The following is an 18,875-nucleotide window of genomic DNA, read 5'->3' on the forward strand; positions in this document are numbered from 1 at the left end:
GTCATAGTTTTTGTTGACGACTGAAGCGTTTGAACATTTTTTTTTGAAATTAAAAAAAAAACATGACCGGACAAGAAAAGGATACATCATTCTAGAATCTATTCAATACTTAATGCAAAATAATGTGTAAATAAAGAAAAATATATGGGATCTATATATAAATCTAAACCGATTTTGACCAATGTCAATAGGACTCGTCTATGTGGAAATAAAATTTCATCCCAATTGGATGGATTTTTTCCATGTAACTTGTTTAAAATAATACATGAATGGAGGGACATACATAAATCGACTGAAAAATAATTCTATGTACATACTATATACTAAAAAGTAACTATGGGTATATCTCGTTTCTTTTTGGTCGTTGCAAACACATTTACCAAGTCATAATGCCCTGTGCCACAGTGCGGTGAAGGATACAAACACATTTTTGCCCAAAAATATGCAACAAAATTTTTGTTTTTATTGATATTATCGATAAATACACCTTTTTCACATGTTATTCAAAACATATCAAATGTAATTCGAGAATTCCATTTGTAATTCACAACATATAGTTTGCAATTCGAGAATTCCATTTGCAATTTACAACATTTCAGCTGTAATTCCAGAATTTCACTTGTAATTCCTAGAATACCTTTCAAAATTCATAGAATTCCAATTGAAATTCATAAACTTCCATTTGAAATTCCAAGTATTTGCGTTTGAAATTCATAAAATTCCAATTGAAATTAATAAAATTCCATTTGAAATTTAAATAATTCCATTTGAAATTCTTAACATTTGATTTGAAATACATAACATTCGATTCCGTGTATAGATGATATAGCTCATGGTTCATTCGACGTCGATATTCACCGTCGACGCAGATCGGCCCATAGATCTTCCGGAGAATTTTTCTCTCAAACACTCCAACAGCTGCCTCATCTGCTTGCGCAAGTACCCATGCTTCAGATTCAGAGATGTGACCTTAGACCATAGTAGCATCTATTGGGAATACTATAATTCTCCGAATCTCGAAACTGATGCCACATGCTTTGTTTATGCCGGTACCGATGTAGATGAGATCTCTGACTACCCCAAAATATAGTTTTCAAGTTCCACTCGATCCACTTGATACAATCAGCTTGGTCTTGTCTCCATTTATTGCCAGACACAAAGGTGGCTGTTACCGTACGCACTGTTCGACTCATTATGTCAATGTCATCGAAGTAGGCCAGTAAAGTATGCTGTTTGGTCTACATATTGCCATTCTGTTCACCTTTGAATCTCGTATGACCTTTTCCAGCAGGATGTTAAAAAGGTCTCACGATAGGCTGTCAGGGCGACTGCCGAACGTAGACATGTCATTAAACACCTCTGAGGTGAATGCGGCTTATACTCGACGAATAGGTGGAATGTGTCGATGAGTTCTTCGTAGGGCTTTTCCAGTATTGTAGAAAATCTGGTCTGTGGTGGATTTGCCAGGCCTGAAGCCGCATTAATAATATTCAATAAGGAAATTGACCATTGGTCCACCGGTCTTGAATAGTTCGGCTGGTAGTCCGTCAGCACCTTCTACTTTACTATTCTTCAGCCGATTGATTGCTATTCTGACCTCATCTTGACTAGGTGGTATATACTCTATAGCGCCATCTCTTATTGGTTCTGGGATATCTTCTCCACCGCCCATATTTGATACCAAAGTACGCTATCTGTATACGTCAACAGGTTCCTTCATCATCTCTATAGGAGGATGTGCCTAAACCAAAGCCTTCGGTTTGGTGTTTTAATCGTTTGTAAAATTTCCGTACTTCTGTTTATCTCAACTCACACATCTTGCCTTTTCCCCGATAAATATCTCGCATTACATGTTGCAGGGTTACCCTATACGCTGCGTTTTTAACCTCAGTAGCATTACGACACTCCTCAACGTACCATGGTTATTTTGGTGGTGGTCTTCGGTTAAACCCCTTAATATATTTTAGTATTTCACCTATAACCGACCTCTTGATATTGGCTTAAAAGTCAACAGCTCTTTCTTTTACAATGGTAACTTTTCGAATCATGTTTTCTCTCAGTGAACAAAAAATAGACTTGACATATATCACATGGATTGCAACCCGTCATTTCATTGGGTTCAGACCACCCACCTCCGTTTTATCATATCCATTAACAGACAACCCGAATACATAACTTCTGATCGCCGTACTTTCCTTAACCATCGGAAAGCTAATTGGTAAGAGTTCAGAGATTTGATCAATCGTTGCTTCAGAGAACTGCCTAATGTTGGTGATCGGTGAATAAAGAAATTTCCGGATCGTATGCCTAAATTGAGAACCAACTTCCTAACAGAGACAGCAGGATGAGCTTTGTCGTACTAACCCTACTAACTCCAGAATCAGAGAAATGACACTGGAAGTTAATAGGTTAGTCGGCAAGTACAAACGGAAACGTGACTAGAACATCTGAAGTGCTGTAACATCAGTACCAAATTGTGGGCAACGGCTAAGTCGCTCTCGAACTTAGGATGGAAGAATGATAGGATGTAAATTTATTTTTCATTTTGGGCATGGTGGTCCGCTACTGAATCATTCCACACTTATAATGGAAGGACTCAACCAGAACAGGCCGTGTGATTGGACAGTTAGGCTGACTTCCAAAATATAAATTGCTTCACATTCGAACAATTGCACATCGATTTCATGTAGAAATTACGCACATTGACAGTTAATCGCAACATCAGCTGCGCTAAGTGGATTAGCTATTTATTGTGCCATGCCAAAGCTATTTGTGATAAGGTCATGAGCAGGAGCAAGGTTCTTAATTCGTTTGTTTACATAGCATAAAGCGATAGACCGGTCTATGGGAAAACTAAGCGGTCCATATAAAATATTCAATCCTGTAACAGTCCTTATGTCTCCAAGTCTCCTCCTCATGACTGCAATAGACCAAAAATATAGGGAGACGAATATCCTTTCGGTGAGTCGATAAAACAAGATGTTGTCGATGCAATATCTGCTTGGATGTTACAGAAGTAGCCAGTACAACCTGTTACCGCAACAACAATATAGGCGCCATTCTTGACCATAAACGGAAAAATTTCATAGCAATTCACGTTATGAATTAAATCTAGAATGACATGTGCCATGTTTTGTTCAAATTTTTTCATATGTATTTATAGCTCCATATATTGTCCGATTTTATTTAAATGACGTACGAAAGGCAATATGTCTGTCAAATTGATTTAGAGAGTCTACATATCGTAAATCACGTCCAACTTTCCTTAGAGTTTTTTCAAAGCCCAGTTATTCTCCTCGAATAGCCCTCACAACTGAATTTCCCCAACTTAGGTTGTTTTCCATTTCAACACAATATCGCGCGCACAAACATGTAATTGCGATTTGTCACCATCTTCTTATCGATGAATATAAGTTTAATGAATTCCATTGTTATAATTATTAGTTTGACGCTGTCACAATTCAATGGGAAAAACTGATTTATTATCACCTGGCAAATATCATTATCTCCATTTGCTGTCACTCATTATCTTTGTCAATTGATATGGATGATGAAACCGATGGGGATGGGGTTGGTGATGGAGAATCACTTAATGGTATTACCATTGGTTGCTACTGTTTACTGGGTAGAGATTAACTAACTAACTAATGATGTCATTATGGCGAATGCTAACGGTGGCAGGCTCTTATATAGTGTGAACGTTTTGTGGAAATCAACGTTTCGTGGAAAAGATCGATGGAAAATAACTTTTTTCCTGTGTAGGGGTTGAAGGTTATCAGATGTGCGATTATCGAGAAACAAAAATGATTTTTTGGTGACACACGTTATCCTTTTGATCCCAGGATGAACTCTGGGAAGCTTGAGCAAGTGTCTCAACAAATTTGGTAGCAATTTAATATTTTTCACTTATTAGGTTATTGTCAGTTCGATTTCGTGATCCTTGGGGATTTCACTGGTTATACTATGGGCATTTTTTAAGGTGTGGTCACTTCCATATCCATTTTCCAAGTATAATGTGCTTTTTATGGGTTTCTGGCTCGTTAGGTTCCACAGCTCTACGTTACATATGGTCAGAATATTACATTAAATCGGATGAAAATATATATGGGAGCTATATCTAAATCTGCACCGATTTTCACCAAATTTAACACACATCATTCTAGACTCTAATCAGTACGCTATGCCAAATTTCGTACAAATCGAAAGATATTTAGGGACTTTGGTGCACCATTTACATAAAATCGGACGAAAATATATATGGGAGATATTTGTAAATATGAACCGATTTTCAGGAAACTTAACACACATCAATCTAGACTTAATTTAGTACGCTATGCCAAATTTCGTGCAAATCTAATGGTATATAGGGGCTTTGGTACACATTTACCTTAAATCGGACGAAAATATATATATATATATATAAATCTTAACCATTTTCAGGAAATTTAGCACATCATTCTAGACTCAATTCAGTATGCTGTGCCAAACTTCGTACAAATCGAAAGACATATGGAACTTTGGTGCACCATTTACCTTATATCGGACGAAAATATATATGGGAACTATATCTAAATCTGACCCGATTTTCACAAAACTTAGCACACATCATTCTAGGCTCAATTCAGTACACTGTGCCAAATTTCGGGCAAATCGAAAGCTATGTACGGACTTTGGTGTACCATTTACCTTAAGTCGGACGAAAATATATATGGGAGCCATATTTAAATCTGAACCGATTTATCCCAATTTCAATAGGGTTCGTCCTTGGGCCAAATGAATGAGCTGTGCCAAATTTCATCCAATTCGAATAATAAATGCGACCTGTACTTTGTTTGAAATTTAACATAGACAGAGAGACGGACGGACGTGCATGCATAAATCGACTTAGAAAGTGATTCTATGCATATTCTCAAAAGGATCCATGTGCCAATCTCGTTTCCTTTTGCATGTTACAAACATATGCACAAAGACATAATACCCTGTACCACAGCAATTTTTCTAATTTTTCCACTTGATCTTTCCATCAACTTCGTGACCTTCCCCTTCGGCGTGAGCCATCAGGCTCGTTTTTATATGCCTTTTGAGCTGGGGCATCCTCATCCATTCTCACAACATCACTTAGCCAACCTAGTCGCTGCAGCTCGATATGTCCGACTATGTCGATGTCCGAGAATAGATGGTACAACTCATGGTCCATTCGACGGCGATATTTACCATCGACGCAAATCGGTCCGTAGATCTGTCAGAGAATTTTTCTCTCAAACATGCTTCAGATCCATATACCAGCACGGGTAGTATCAGCATCTTGTAGAGTGAGAGTTTGATCCGGCGAGAGGTAGGCTTGTTTCAAAAAATGCTTACTTAGACCATAGTAGTATCTGTACGGCGGCGTCGAGGTATATAAAATCTTTGACTACCTCGAAGCTGAAGTTTTCAAGTTCCACAGTTGGTCCGAGACAATGGACGTCTTGCGCGTTAATACCGCCAGCTTGGTTAATGCCATCAGCATTTACATCCAGACCCACTTCGGCAAACTCCTTCTAAATTTGTTCATAATGGGTCGGACAATGCGAACGATAACAGCCGTATAGGCGAGTAACATGTGTTGTATGGTGTTATTTCTGTTCACCTTTGCCTCTCGTGTCACCTTTTCCAGTGGGATGTTAAAAAGGTCACACGAGAGGCTGTCAACTTGTCTGAACCCTCGTTCGGTATTGAAGGGCTCCGAGAGGTCCTTTCCAACTTTAACCTTATGCCAGTTAAAGTTATCCTGCATAACCTTTTTAATTTGGCCGGAATTTCGAACACAGAACAATTGGCTTTAAACACCAGGGTTCCATGTTCATCTCTACAGGAGGATGTGGGTAAACAATTTAACACATACCGACAGGCTGGTATGCTTTAAATACTATGAAAGTGTGCCTAGTCGAAGTATTGGATGCAGAACATCAGCGTCTGAGCACCAAATCCTTTTCAGACAATTTGAAGACGATTAATCGATTTATAAAGGTCCAATCGATTTATAAAGGACCAAAATTTGGACATTGAATTATTTTTATAAAACTTAAATCAGGTTGAAAGATTGGGAATGTCTGCTAACTATTTGTGGTAACCCCAGAAATTATGATCAAATAAATTTATATTATCATCGAACGAAATATTCAATTTCAATTTCAAAAATTGGGCAACCTAATGTCCAAAGATGGGGTCGGTTTACGCTTTCTAGAACCTCCCACACCAAGTGTCAACATTTTGAAATGTTGTTAGTCTATAATTCTATTATTAATTGAATGGCATGTCTGAATGATTTATATTTTGTACTTTTTAATATTTTTACCAATCCTGGATATCCGTCGGTCCACTCCCTCTAGTACCTACCACACAAAGGGTCAACATTTTAAATTTCAAAATAGTATATTTTAAGTAGAAAATTTTTAAATTTAAGTTAGTAATTTTCCAATATCAATTGAATGGTGTGACCGATTGATCTAAATTTTTCAATTTTTAATGTTTTTACCAATCCTAGATCCAGTCAGAAAATGGTACCAATCGGTCCACTCATTCTAGTACCTACCTCACAAAGGGTCAATATTTACAATTTTAATTAGTAAATTTCATATGAAGCGAGTAATCTGATTTGATCGAAATATTTTTCCCAATCTATACTAAATCCCTAGGGGGTTTATGATGCCACTTATACTGGTATCGTGCAACTTGTCGGGTCGAAACCTTACACACCTTAAATACTAATTATATATTATGTGCAACTATTGGCTATATAAGACCATCATTTCAGGTACTTAAAACGGAAAATGTCATAATTATGGAAAATTATAAATTTAATAAAAAAATTATTCCACATCGACTGCATACACTCGACTGAAGACCTCAGCCTTGGAAACAAAATAGCTTTCTGAAGTCAGGGTCTATATTGCATATATTATAGGCTTGTTTTATTAGAATCTCTTTAAAATATTTTTCTTTCTGGATTTTTATACCCCTCACACTGTGGTACAGGGTATTATGCCTTTGTGCATATGTTTGTAATAGGCAAAAGGAAACGAGATAGACCCACGGTTCCTTTTGAGAATATGCATAGAATCACTTTCTGAGTCGATTTATGCATGTCCGTTCGTACGTCTATGTATTTTTGTACATAGGTACATACAGGTCACATTTATGGTCCGATTTGGATGAAATTTGGCATATATCACATATTTGGCCCAAGGACAAACCCTATTGGAGAAATCGGTTCATATTTTGATATAACTCCCATATATAGTTTCGTCCGATTTTATGTAAATGATGCACCAAACTACCAATATTAGTCCGAGAGAGACAACATTTTCCACAAAGTACTAAATTAGGTCTAGATTGATGTTTTGTTGAAATCGGTTCAGATTTGGATATATCTCCCATATATAGTTTCGTCCGATGTTAGATAAATGGAGGACCAAAGAGTCAAATTTAGGCCGATTGGCAAAAATTTTGCATAGCGTACTAAATTAAATCCAAATTTATGTATGCGAAGTTTTGTCGAAATCGGTTCAGATTTGGATATAGCTCCCATATCTAAATGATATTGTATATATGAGCATCTCTTACATGTACCCAAAGTAGAGGGTATCATATAGTCGGCCCCGACCGACTTTTGAACTTTCCTTACTGCTTTTTCTAATCTCATAATTTGTATTTCTCATATTTAAAACATGTTTATACATTTCGAAACACTTTAATCATGTCCTTCATGCATTGCACTCTGGTGTCCTTTGCAGTTGTCACAAGCTCGTGTATAATTGTATTTCTTCGTTTAGCCAGAACTGACATATGTTCGTAAAGAGCTTAATTTCATTTCATAGCTTGGCATGCTTTTTTGATTTGATTAATGTTGTGGTTCAGTTGCCAATGTGCACCCGAGTTCAATGAATGTCATAAATTTCAATGGATAAATGTCAAATAGTGAATGTGACTCATTTGGAAGGTATTGAAATAATAAGAGAAATGGGCGAGGAAAACTTCTAATATTCGTATTGTAATCTCCAGTAATATAAATACATACCAAGCCTTAAAAATGATCACCTGTAATGATTTTCCTTGTATGTGTACAATATCCTACCTGTCTCAGATCCGTTGTCAAAGCAGTTTCAAATTGATAGGGCCTGCTTTGTACAGTCACAGGGGTCTTTAAAATTCTCATTCGAATTGAGGTCGAGACGTTTGCCACTGGCCACTATTCTCTCACGATTTGCATGGTGGTTTCTGTTCGACCTCGATTTCGTGATCCTTGAGGATCCCATTCAAGCGTCATTTTGCTTATGATGTGAAGATTTTTTCTTAAGATGTGACCAATTCATTTGCTACGATTAATATGCATTACTTGTGGTTATGGGCCAGAATAATCTGCAATGATCCTGACGCAATTTTTGACACTGGTATACCTGTTTGTTATAGGTGGAAGTCTTAATAGGTATCCTCGGTGGCAGTCGTATATCTTCCTTGTCCCGCAAAATCTCCAGAAATCTTCAATGCGAAAAAAACATAAATTTCTGGATACAGTTATCAATGCAAGTCATCATTGAGGGCCGGTTTGATATTAGCTTTGTTGTTCTTGGTGGTTGACTTATTTTTTCAACATTAATTGATTACTTATTTTTAGAGTATTAGAATTAACAAATTAACAATAATATGTTATCATTTATTTTCGAAATAAAATGTATGGAAGGTTCCAAAGAAATTGCCGAAAACAAGTTCGGCGATTTATTAATTACTCTCTTCGAAAAATAAGTCATGGTAGAATGCCATCCGCAACTGGTATAAAAGTAACGGAATACATGCACTCAATATGCATTTAGTATTCAGCGATTCCCTAAGATAGAATTCCGATACCAAATAAATTTATTATAAAAAATGAAAATTGTCATTGTCCTTGCTGCCTTGATTGCCATTGCCGTAGCTGCACCAGCACCAAATGAACATGCCGAAATTTTGAAATTGGATTCCAATGTTGAACATGATGGCTATAGTTTTGAGTAAGTTTAAAGATGGATTTTTGATGATCGATGGGTTTTAAATGTTTTTTTGCTTGTTTGTTTTTCATGTCAGTGTTGAAACCAGTGATGGTACATCCCGCCATGAAGATGGCAAAGTAAAGGATTTCGATTCTGAACATCCAGCCATTGTCGTGCACGGCACCTTCACCTGGAAGGATGAACATGATGGCAAAGTTTATACTGTCAACTATGTTGCCGATGAAAATGGTTTCCAACCCACCGGAGAACATCTTCCCAAATTGCCAGCTATCGCCCATGCTTAAAAATGTGAAAGGTTTTTTGAACTCAAACATCCACTCAGTGTTGGTTTAATGAAAATGTCTTGAGATATTAATTAGAAAAAAATTGTAAATAAATATTATTTTTGCAGCATTTAAAATATATGTTTCAATTACGACAGGGAATTAAAAATTCAGCTGATATTAATATGGGGTACCCGAGATGACAAAAAACAATGATCGAATTAAATTGAAATTGGTGAGAGTCGGTAAAATAATTTATATATAAATTATGTAAACAATTTCATCGGATTTCGTGAAAATGGTGCATCAAGAGCTTAGAACAAGTATAAGTGGGTGTTGTCGACATATATAATCTGAGCCTATGATATATGCATTATATACTTATACGGGCTTGTGTATCCTTCACCACACTGTGAACAGGGTATTATTTCTTAGTACATATTACAAACATATGCACTAAGAAATAGTACCCAGGAAGAAAACGAGATAGACACATGGTTCGTTTTGAGAATATGCATAGAATCACTTTCTAAGTCGATTTATGCATGTCCGTCCATCCATCTGTCCGTCGGTCTGTCCATGTTAAATTGTAAACAAAGTACAGGTCGCATTTATGATCCGAATTGGATGAAATTTGGTATAGGTCACTTATTTGGCCCAAGGATGAACCCTATTGAAATAAGAAAAAATCGGTTCAGATTTAGATATAGCTCCAATATATATATTCGTCCTATTTAATGTAAATGGTGTACCAGCATCCCTATATATCTTTCGATTTGCACGAAATTTGGCGTAGCGTAATGTATTAGGTCTAGAATGATGTGTGTTAAGTTTCCTGAAAATCTGTCCAAATTTAGATATAATTCCCATATATATTTTGGTCCGATTTAATATAAATTGTGTACCAAAGTTCCTATATATCTTTTGAGTTGCACGAAATTTGGCACAGCGTAGTAAATTAGGGGTATAATGATGTGTGTTAAGTTTCCTGAAAAATGTTCCAGATTTAGATACAGTTTCTATATATTTTTTCATCCGATTTTATGTTAATTGTTAATTGTTCCAAAAGTTTATCCGATTGCCACACAATGAATTGTAGTTAATACAAGTTAATCTCTGGTAAGTCTCATTGAAATCGGTATAGATTTGGATATATGAGTATGTTCCTTCGAGGGAACATTGACATACAATTGTAAGGATAATATGTACAATATACCCAAAGTGGTGAAGGGTATCATATAGTCGGCCCAGTCCGACTTTACTACTTTTCTTATTGGTTGGGTTTGCGGAGATCTACTTAATTAGTGTCAAGATGGATCAATATTTTTATTGAATATCATATCGAACATTCCATTCGCTTGGTATTGGATCCAGAGATTTTAAAATTTTATACGGAGGCACCAGAAGGAGTGGGCCGATGGGTCGCAAGGACTTTCCATACGCTAGATATTGGGTTTACAAATTTTCAACATTTTGACAATTTATGGGCGAGGTGCAAGGTACTAGAAGTGGTGGACCGCAATGAGAGATGATTTCATAGATTTTACAAAAAGTAATTTATCAAGGACCTACATTTTATAAAAATATTATTTTCAAAGTCTACCAATAGGCGTGTATTTTTTAAAAGTATTTTTAGGCACCAACAATAGAGGTGGATTTGTAAAAATATTTTTTAGAGACCAATAGGCGTGGATTTTTAAAGCATTTTTAGTGACCAACAATAGAGGTGGATTTGTAAAAAATATTTTTTAGGCGTGGATTTTTTAAAAACATTTTTAGGGACCAACAATAGACGTGGATGTGGATCAATAGGCGTGGATTTTTTAAAAGCATTTTTAGGGACCAACAATAGAGGTGGATTTGGATAAATAGGCGTGGATTTTTTAAAAGCATTTTAGGGACCAACAATAGTGGCGGATTTGGATAAATAGGCGTGGATTTTTTAAAAGCATTTTAGGGACCAACAATAGTGGTGGATTTGGATCAATAGGCGTGGATTTTTTAAAAGCATTTTTAGGGACCAACAATAGAGGTGGATTTGGATCAATAGGCGTGGATTTTTTAAAAGCATTTTTAGGGACCAACAATATAGGTGAATTTGGATCAATAGGCGTCGATTTTTTAAATGCATTTTTAGGGACCAACAATAGAGGTGGATTTGGATCAATAGGCGTGGATTTTTTAAAAGCATTTTTAGGGACCAACAATATAGGTGAATTTGGATCAATAGGCGTGGATTTTTTAAAAGCATTTTTAGGGACCAACAATAGAGGTGGATTTGGATCAATAGGCGTGGATTTTTTAAAAGCATTTTTAGGGACCAACAATAGAGGTGGATTTGGATCAATAGGCGTGGATTTTTTAAAAGCATTTTTAGGGACCAACAATAGAGGTGGATTTGGATCAATAGGCGTGGATTTTTTAAAAGCATTTTTAGGGACCAACAATAGAGGTGGATTTGGATCAATAGGCGTGGATTTTTTAAAAGCATTTTTAGGGACCAACAATAGAGGTGGATTTGGATCAATAGGCGTGGATTTTTTAAAAGCATTTTTAGGGACCAACAATAGAGGTGGATTTGGATCAATAGGCGTGGATTTTTTAAAAGCATTTTTAGGGACCAACAATAGAGGTGGATTTGGATCAATAGGCGTGGATTTTTTAAAAGCATTTTTAGGGACCAACAATAGAGGTGGATTTGGATCAATATGCGTGGATTTTTTAAAAGCATTTTTAGGGACCAACAATAGAGGTGGATTTGTAAAAAATATTATTAGGAACCATCAATAGGCGTGGATTTTTTAAAATAATTTTTAGGGTCCAACAATAGAGGTGGGTTTGCAAAAAAATATTTTTAGGGACGATCAAAAGGCTAGGTTTAAAAAAAAACACTACTTGGGAGTTTGGTGCACCATTTATCAAAAAATCGGAATAGGGGAACTAAATCTAAACCGATTTTCACAAAACTTCGTATATATCAATGTGGACCTATTTTAATACGTTCTGCAAAATGTTGCCTAAACAGAAATAAATATTGAATGTTTGGTGCACAATTTACTTAAAATCGGACGAAACTATATATGGGAGCTATATCTTAAATCTGAACCAATTTCAATAAAACTTCATAAATATCAAACAGGACCGAATTTAGTAGGCTGTGCAAAATGTTGTCCCAATCGGACAAATATTGGGAGTTTGGTGCACCACTTGCATATAATCGGATAAACTATATATGGGAGAAATATATCTAAAACTGAACCGATTTCATCAAAACTTCACGTACATCAAACAGGACCTAATATAGTACGCTGTGTGAAATTTTGTCTCAATCTGAATAATATTGGAAGATTAGTGCACCATTTACCTAAAATCGGACGACATTATATATGAGAGCTAAATCTAAATCTGAACCGATGTTCAAAAAAAAACTTCGCATACATCAATCAGGACCTAATTCAATACGCTATGCAAAATTGTATCTCAATCTGAAAAATATTGGAAGTTTGGTGTACCATCTACATAAAATCGGACGAAATTATATATATATATATATATGGGAGCTATATCTAAATCTGAACCGACTTTCACGAAACTTAGCACACACATCACTCTAGACTTAATTCCGTACGCTATGCCATATTTCGTGCAAATCGAAAGATATATAGGTACTTTGGTGCACTATTTACCTTAAATCGTACGAAAATATATATGGGAGCTATATCTAAATCTGAACCGATTTTTTCCCAATTTCAATAGGTTTCGTCCTTGGGCCAAACAAATGTGCTGTACCAAATTTCATCCAAATCGGATTATAAATTCGACCTGTACATGCATAAATGGACTCAGAAAGAGATTCTATGCATATTCTCAAAAGGAAGCATGTGTCTATCTCGTTTCCTTTTGCCTGTTACAAACATATGCACAAAGACAGAATACCCTGTACCACAGTGTGCTGAAGGGTATAATTATTTACTTTAAAATATTATATATTTTTAAAAGTTTAGGGAGTGATTCATTTCATTGATATTCTAGAAATTTTGATTTTATGCGAACATTCCAATTTTCAAGTAATTACTGTACGTTATTTTTATTGTCATCATCATATATTGAATATTGATTTTGTTTATTGTGCATAAAATTAAAATAAACATTTTTTTTTTTTCAAATAATATGAAACCGGTTTTGGGATCTTTCTTTGTTTTCAGCGTAGCAGTGTAGCTGTTTTGTTTAGTATAATATTTAAATGATTTATAAACTAGGCCAATGTAATTGTTATTGTATTATTATTATTATTTCATACATTATTAAAACTGAATATGAACTAATTTAGCGCATTTTGAATTATTTAATTTAAATTTGTTATTTCTAATCGCAAAAAAAAATTATGAAATTTATTTGTATCGTATTAAATTTATCGGGCATCATTTCTTTTAGATAGTTAGATGCATTTATTGATGTTGTGGAAATAGACATCCCATCTAGCCAAGATGAGGTCAGAGTAGCAATTAATCGCCTGATGAATAAGAAAGCAGCAGGTGCCGATTACCAGCCGAACTATTCAGGACTTGTGGTCATATGCCAGCTGATTAGTACAATTTGATTACAGGAATGCATGCCTAATGATTGGAACCTCAGCATCCTGTGTCCCGTGCACAAAAAAGGAGACAGGACAATATGTGTCAAGCATAAAGGGAAAAGTCTCCTTCCCATCGCATATAAAGTTCTATCCAGCGTTCTGTTTGAATGACTGAAGCCAATGGTCAATGACATTATTGGACCTTAACAATGCTGTTTCAGACCTTGCAAATCCACCTTTGCCAGATTTTTACTCCTCGAAAAATTCTCGAAAAACACATCGACACATAGCCGTCGACTATATAGCTGCATTTGATAGGTCTATTTGTTCAGATATGTTTAAAGCCATGTCTGCGTTTGGCATTCTTGCAAAATTAATATGGATATGCAGAATAACTTTAACTGTTATAAGGTCAGCAGTTAAAGGAGAAAAGGACGCCTCGAAACCCTTTAATACCGAACGAGGATTGAGGCAAGGTGATAGGTTGTCGTGTAACCTGTTTAACATTCTGATGGAAGAGGTCATACGAGAGGCAAAGGTTAACAGTAATAACACTCTGTACACCAAACAGCATATGTTACACGCCTACGCCGACGACATCGACATAATGGGTAACAGTCATCGTTGAACAAATTCAGAAGGAGTCTGCCAAAATGGGTGTGGCAGTAAATGGCGAGAAAACAAAGCTGATGGTATTAACGCGCAAGACATCCAGTAGACTCGGACAAACTGTTGAACTTGAGAACTACAGCTTCGAGGTAGTCAAAGATTTTATACACCTTGGTATCGCCATAAATAAAACTAATGACATCAGCTTTGAAATTCGGAGAAGGAATGATAGGCCAACAGATGTTACTATGGTAAGCAATTCAAGGCCACCTTCCGCCAGACTAAATTCACGTTCTACAAGACGCTGATAATACCGTTGCTGTTATATGGATCTGAAGCATGGTTACTTGTGCAAGCAGATGATGCAGCTCTTGGGTGTTTGAGAAAAAAAAATTCGCCGTCGAATGAACCATGAACGATAGCAGCCACCTTTGTAAAAATTGAGAAGGAGTTTGCCAAAGTGGGTCTGTCAGTAAATGCTGATGGTATCAACCAAGCTATCAACGCGCAAGACGTCCAGTAGACTCGGACCAACTGTGGAACTTGAAACCTACAGCTTCAAGGTAGCCAAGATTTTATGTACCTCGACACCGCCGTAAATAAATCTAATGACATCAATTTTGAAATTCGGAGAAAGGTAGTTTTGGCCAAAGGATGCTACAATGGTCCAAGTAAACTGTTTAGAAACAAGGCCACCTCCCGCCAGACAAAACTCACACTCTACAAGTCGCTGATACTATCCATGCTGGTGTATGAAGCATGTTTGAGAGAAAAATTCTCCGAAAGATCTACGGACCGATCTGCGTCGACGGTGAATATCGCCATCGAATGGACCATGAGTCGTACCATCTATTCACGGACATCGACATTGTTAGACTATCGAGCTGCAGCGACTACGTTGGCTAAGTCATGTTGTGAGAATGGATGAGGATGCCCCAGCACAAAATCAAGAGAAAGAGAACATTTCGAAACATGGTCATTCAAATTGGAAGAAATGCGCGGAAGATCGACACGCCTGGAATTTTTTTTATATTCTTCACATTGACATGCAATTGTAAGGATACATATGTCCAACATACCCAAAGTGGTGAAGGGTATCATATAGTCAGCCCAGTCCGACTTTACTACTTTCCTTACTGGTTTAAGCTCGGCTTATGGAACAAATGTTCTGTCACAAGCCAGCTATGTATGTAAGGAAACAAAAAACAAACACAATATCATTGGGTGTTGGTTCTATGATAATTTAGTTTATTTATTAAACATTTGAAAGTTGAACCGGTTTAAAAATCAATTAGAAACGCGTGTTCCAATGAAAAAATGTTTATTACATTTAAAGAACGGAATTTCAGAATTAAGTTCAAATTATTCAAATCGAACAGAATGACAATTTTCATATAAAACAGCAAGACTGAAGCTATAACTTATGGCCTACATAAGGTCGGCCAGTAACCTTATGTAGGCCTTAAGTCATATATTCAAATACCTTAAAAAATTCATAGTCACCTTTTCACACGTTCGTAGTCCTAGTTCTACACTGTCCTCTATATATATATATATATTGATGTGTGGCAAACATAATGCCAAATAAAATATACACTTCAGGGTATAAAAAAATACTTCCACGGCAAGTACTGAAATCTAGCAAAGTCAAACTTTAATTTCATTTAAACCCGATTTAGATATTTAATATAAGTTTTAAAATTGGAATTTTTTTATTATTTAATCGTTTTATGACAAATCGAACCCACAACATTCTGACAAATTTCGACAAACAAATATGTTTGTTGGATATTTAAAAGATCTAGATATATATTTTCTTGTTAGTCTATCTCATAGTTATTGGTTTGCTACAATATATTATCACTTAAAAAATGGGAATTTCCGTTGGCAAACATTCAAGAAATTTAATTTTTAACGGGATGAGATGAGTTTGAGATTGTTTGATACGAAAACTGGTTTTCATTAACAACAAATAATAACCAGTTCCCATTATCTAAGTAACCTTGATTTAAATTGTGCATTGTGTCATCATTCAAGATAGGATTAAGATGAAAATAATGCAATTAGAAGAAATTGAGTATAGGTATTTGAAAAATAATAACAGTTTATTTCATATTGTGTTTTTAAATCTACTGGAGTTGAAGACATTGAGAGAATAAACATCCACTTTAGTACTGAAGTATGACATTAGGCGTGTGGTTGGAAAACATTTTTATGACAATTCTTGACCATATTTGAAATAATAGCCATAGAACCACCTTTTGGTACACCGATCCTCAAATCTAGAATAGCTGAATCGATTTAGACATATGCTTGTCTGTCAATTATAATTTGTAAACAAAGCACATGTCACAGTTATGGACCAATCGTCACGAACTTTTGCATGTAGGTCAGGTTCATAGCTTTTTGTTTTTGAATATGGTCGGTTAATATTTAGGGAATGAAACGGACAAAAACCCCCTCTTTTTGTCTAGACGATCGATCACTGCTTAGCGGGTCAAATGGACTAAGACTTTATGTTAACTAGTAAGAAAAGTAGTAAAATCGGACTCTGCCGACTATATGATACCCTTCACAAATTTCGCCAAATTTCGTTTCACACGGTGCACCATTTACCTAAAATCCAACGAAAATATAAATGGGAGCTATATCTATGAATCGATTTCAACGAAACTTACCAGAGATTAATTTATAGTAAATTCAGTACATTGTACAAAATTGTGAGTCAATCGTGCAAACACAAATTACATAAAAACGGGGGAAAATATATATGGGAGCTATATCTAAATCTGAACCGATTTTTACGAAACTTAGCACGCATCATTGTGATCTTAATTTAGTACGCTAATATAATACCAAATTCCTTGCAAATCGAAAGATATACAGGGACTTTGGTGCACCATTTACATAAAATCGGACGTAAATATATATGGGAGCTATAAATAAATTTGAACCGATTTTCACAAAACTTGGTAGACATGACTCCAGACCTAATTTAGTACGCTGTGCAAAATTTCGTACAAATCGAAATATATATAGGGACTTTAGTGCACCATTTACATAAAATCGGACGAAAATATATATGGGAACTATAACTAAAATTGATGCGATTTTCACAAAACTTAGCACACCTCATTATAGACTCAATTCAGTACAATTTACATGCACAGACGGACGGACATGCATAAATCGACTTAGAAAGTGATTCTATACATATTCCCAAAAGGAACCATAGATCTATCTCGTATCCTTTTGCACAAAGACATAATACGCAGTACCACAGTGTGATGTAGGGTATAATTAATACCGCTGAATATATATATTTTTTTTTAACAAATCAAAGCTATAAACAAATCACGATATAAGAAAGATTGGACTTATACCATTTTCAAAATAAACGACTCATATATCACTAGCTGAACCGATCTAGACAAATGTGTCCGTCTTCCATCCTTCAATTCATTATTATTTGTAAAAAAGCACAGTTTGGACCAATCGTAACGAAATTTTGCATGTAATTCCGATTCAAACCTATTGTTTTTGGTTATGCATGATTAATATTTGCAGGATGAAATATACTACATTTTTGTTTATCTGGCGATTGATCAATAAATGGCGGGAAAAGTGGACCAACTTTACATGAAAAATTATCAAATTAGCATTCGATGCCGCATATATTTACTTCAGAAGGACGTAGACCAGGGAAATAGGTCCTAGAGGAGTGGTTGACCTATAAAATGATACTACTTATATTGTTGTGTGTACATGGATGTTGGATTTGTACTTACATATTTACAGGGTTCATTTACATATTTACAGGGTTCATTTACAAAACCTATAGTTTTGGGAACTATATCTAAAATTGTAATGTTCAGTTGTAGTTGTGCAGGTCGGGTCATATGGCCGGCGACGTCCGATTATTGGCTTTATGCTTACTTTCTACAGAAAAAAATTGATTGTGTGCGTATCATAGCACACAATTACATTTTTTGCAATTAACTTTTAAAAAAAGAACCTCCGATTTTTATTTTTTGAGATAAAAGCCACAATACTTTTTGCCTTTACTTCACTTTTCTATGTATACTCAAAGAAAAAATATTCGACATTTGTTTACCTTTTTCCGGAAATCCTGCCCTTTTTCATTACTTCGAAAAATTTACAAGTAACCTTGTTTATTTATCTTGAGACGGGATAATAAATTTTTAACAAACATAGTATCGATAATATCAAATAATTTGTGTATGTCATTAAGTTTTTTCGAAACTTGTCACAGTAAGCGCCACTTATGCTTTCATTTTTAACAGTTGCTTTAATTATTATATTTTATTAAAAAGATTCATTTTTTCTTAACTAAATGCTTAAAAATTATGTGATAACTAGTTCCAGTATACTAATTCT

General features: G+C 35.5%; 1 protein-coding gene across 1 annotated transcript; it reads left to right on the plus strand.

Annotated features, from left to right (window-relative positions):
• The first annotated feature begins 8,907 nt into the window (after window positions 1–8,907).
• On the plus strand, window positions 8,908–9,313 carry LOC133329402 (larval cuticle protein 65Ab1-like). The gene is made up of 2 exons (XM_061537874.1): window positions 8,908–9,029; window positions 9,103–9,313. The coding sequence occupies exons 1-2, from the start codon at window positions 8,908–8,910 to the stop codon at window positions 9,311–9,313; spliced, it is 333 nt and encodes a 110-aa protein (XP_061393858.1).
• Window positions 9,314–18,875: the final 9,562 nt, after the last annotated feature.

This window comes from Musca vetustissima, unplaced genomic scaffold (genome assembly GCF_032173495.1).
Source record: "Musca vetustissima isolate MV318-11 ecotype Yass unplaced genomic scaffold, APGP_CSIRO_Mvet_v1 utg17689, whole genome shotgun sequence".
Taxonomy (NCBI): domain Eukaryota; kingdom Metazoa; phylum Arthropoda; class Insecta; order Diptera; family Muscidae; genus Musca; species Musca vetustissima.

What these genes read in the sequence shown, in the direction of transcription:
- LOC133329402 (XM_061537874.1), top strand. Translation starts at nt 8,908, where the DNA reads ATGAAAATTGTCATTGTCCTTGCTGCCTTGATTGCCATTGCCGTAGCT. An exon ending in CATGATGGCTATAGTTTTGA is followed by an intron (nt 9,030 to 9,102) that starts GTAAGTTTAAAG and finishes TTTTCATGTCAG; the next exon opens with TGTTGAAACCAGTGATGGTA.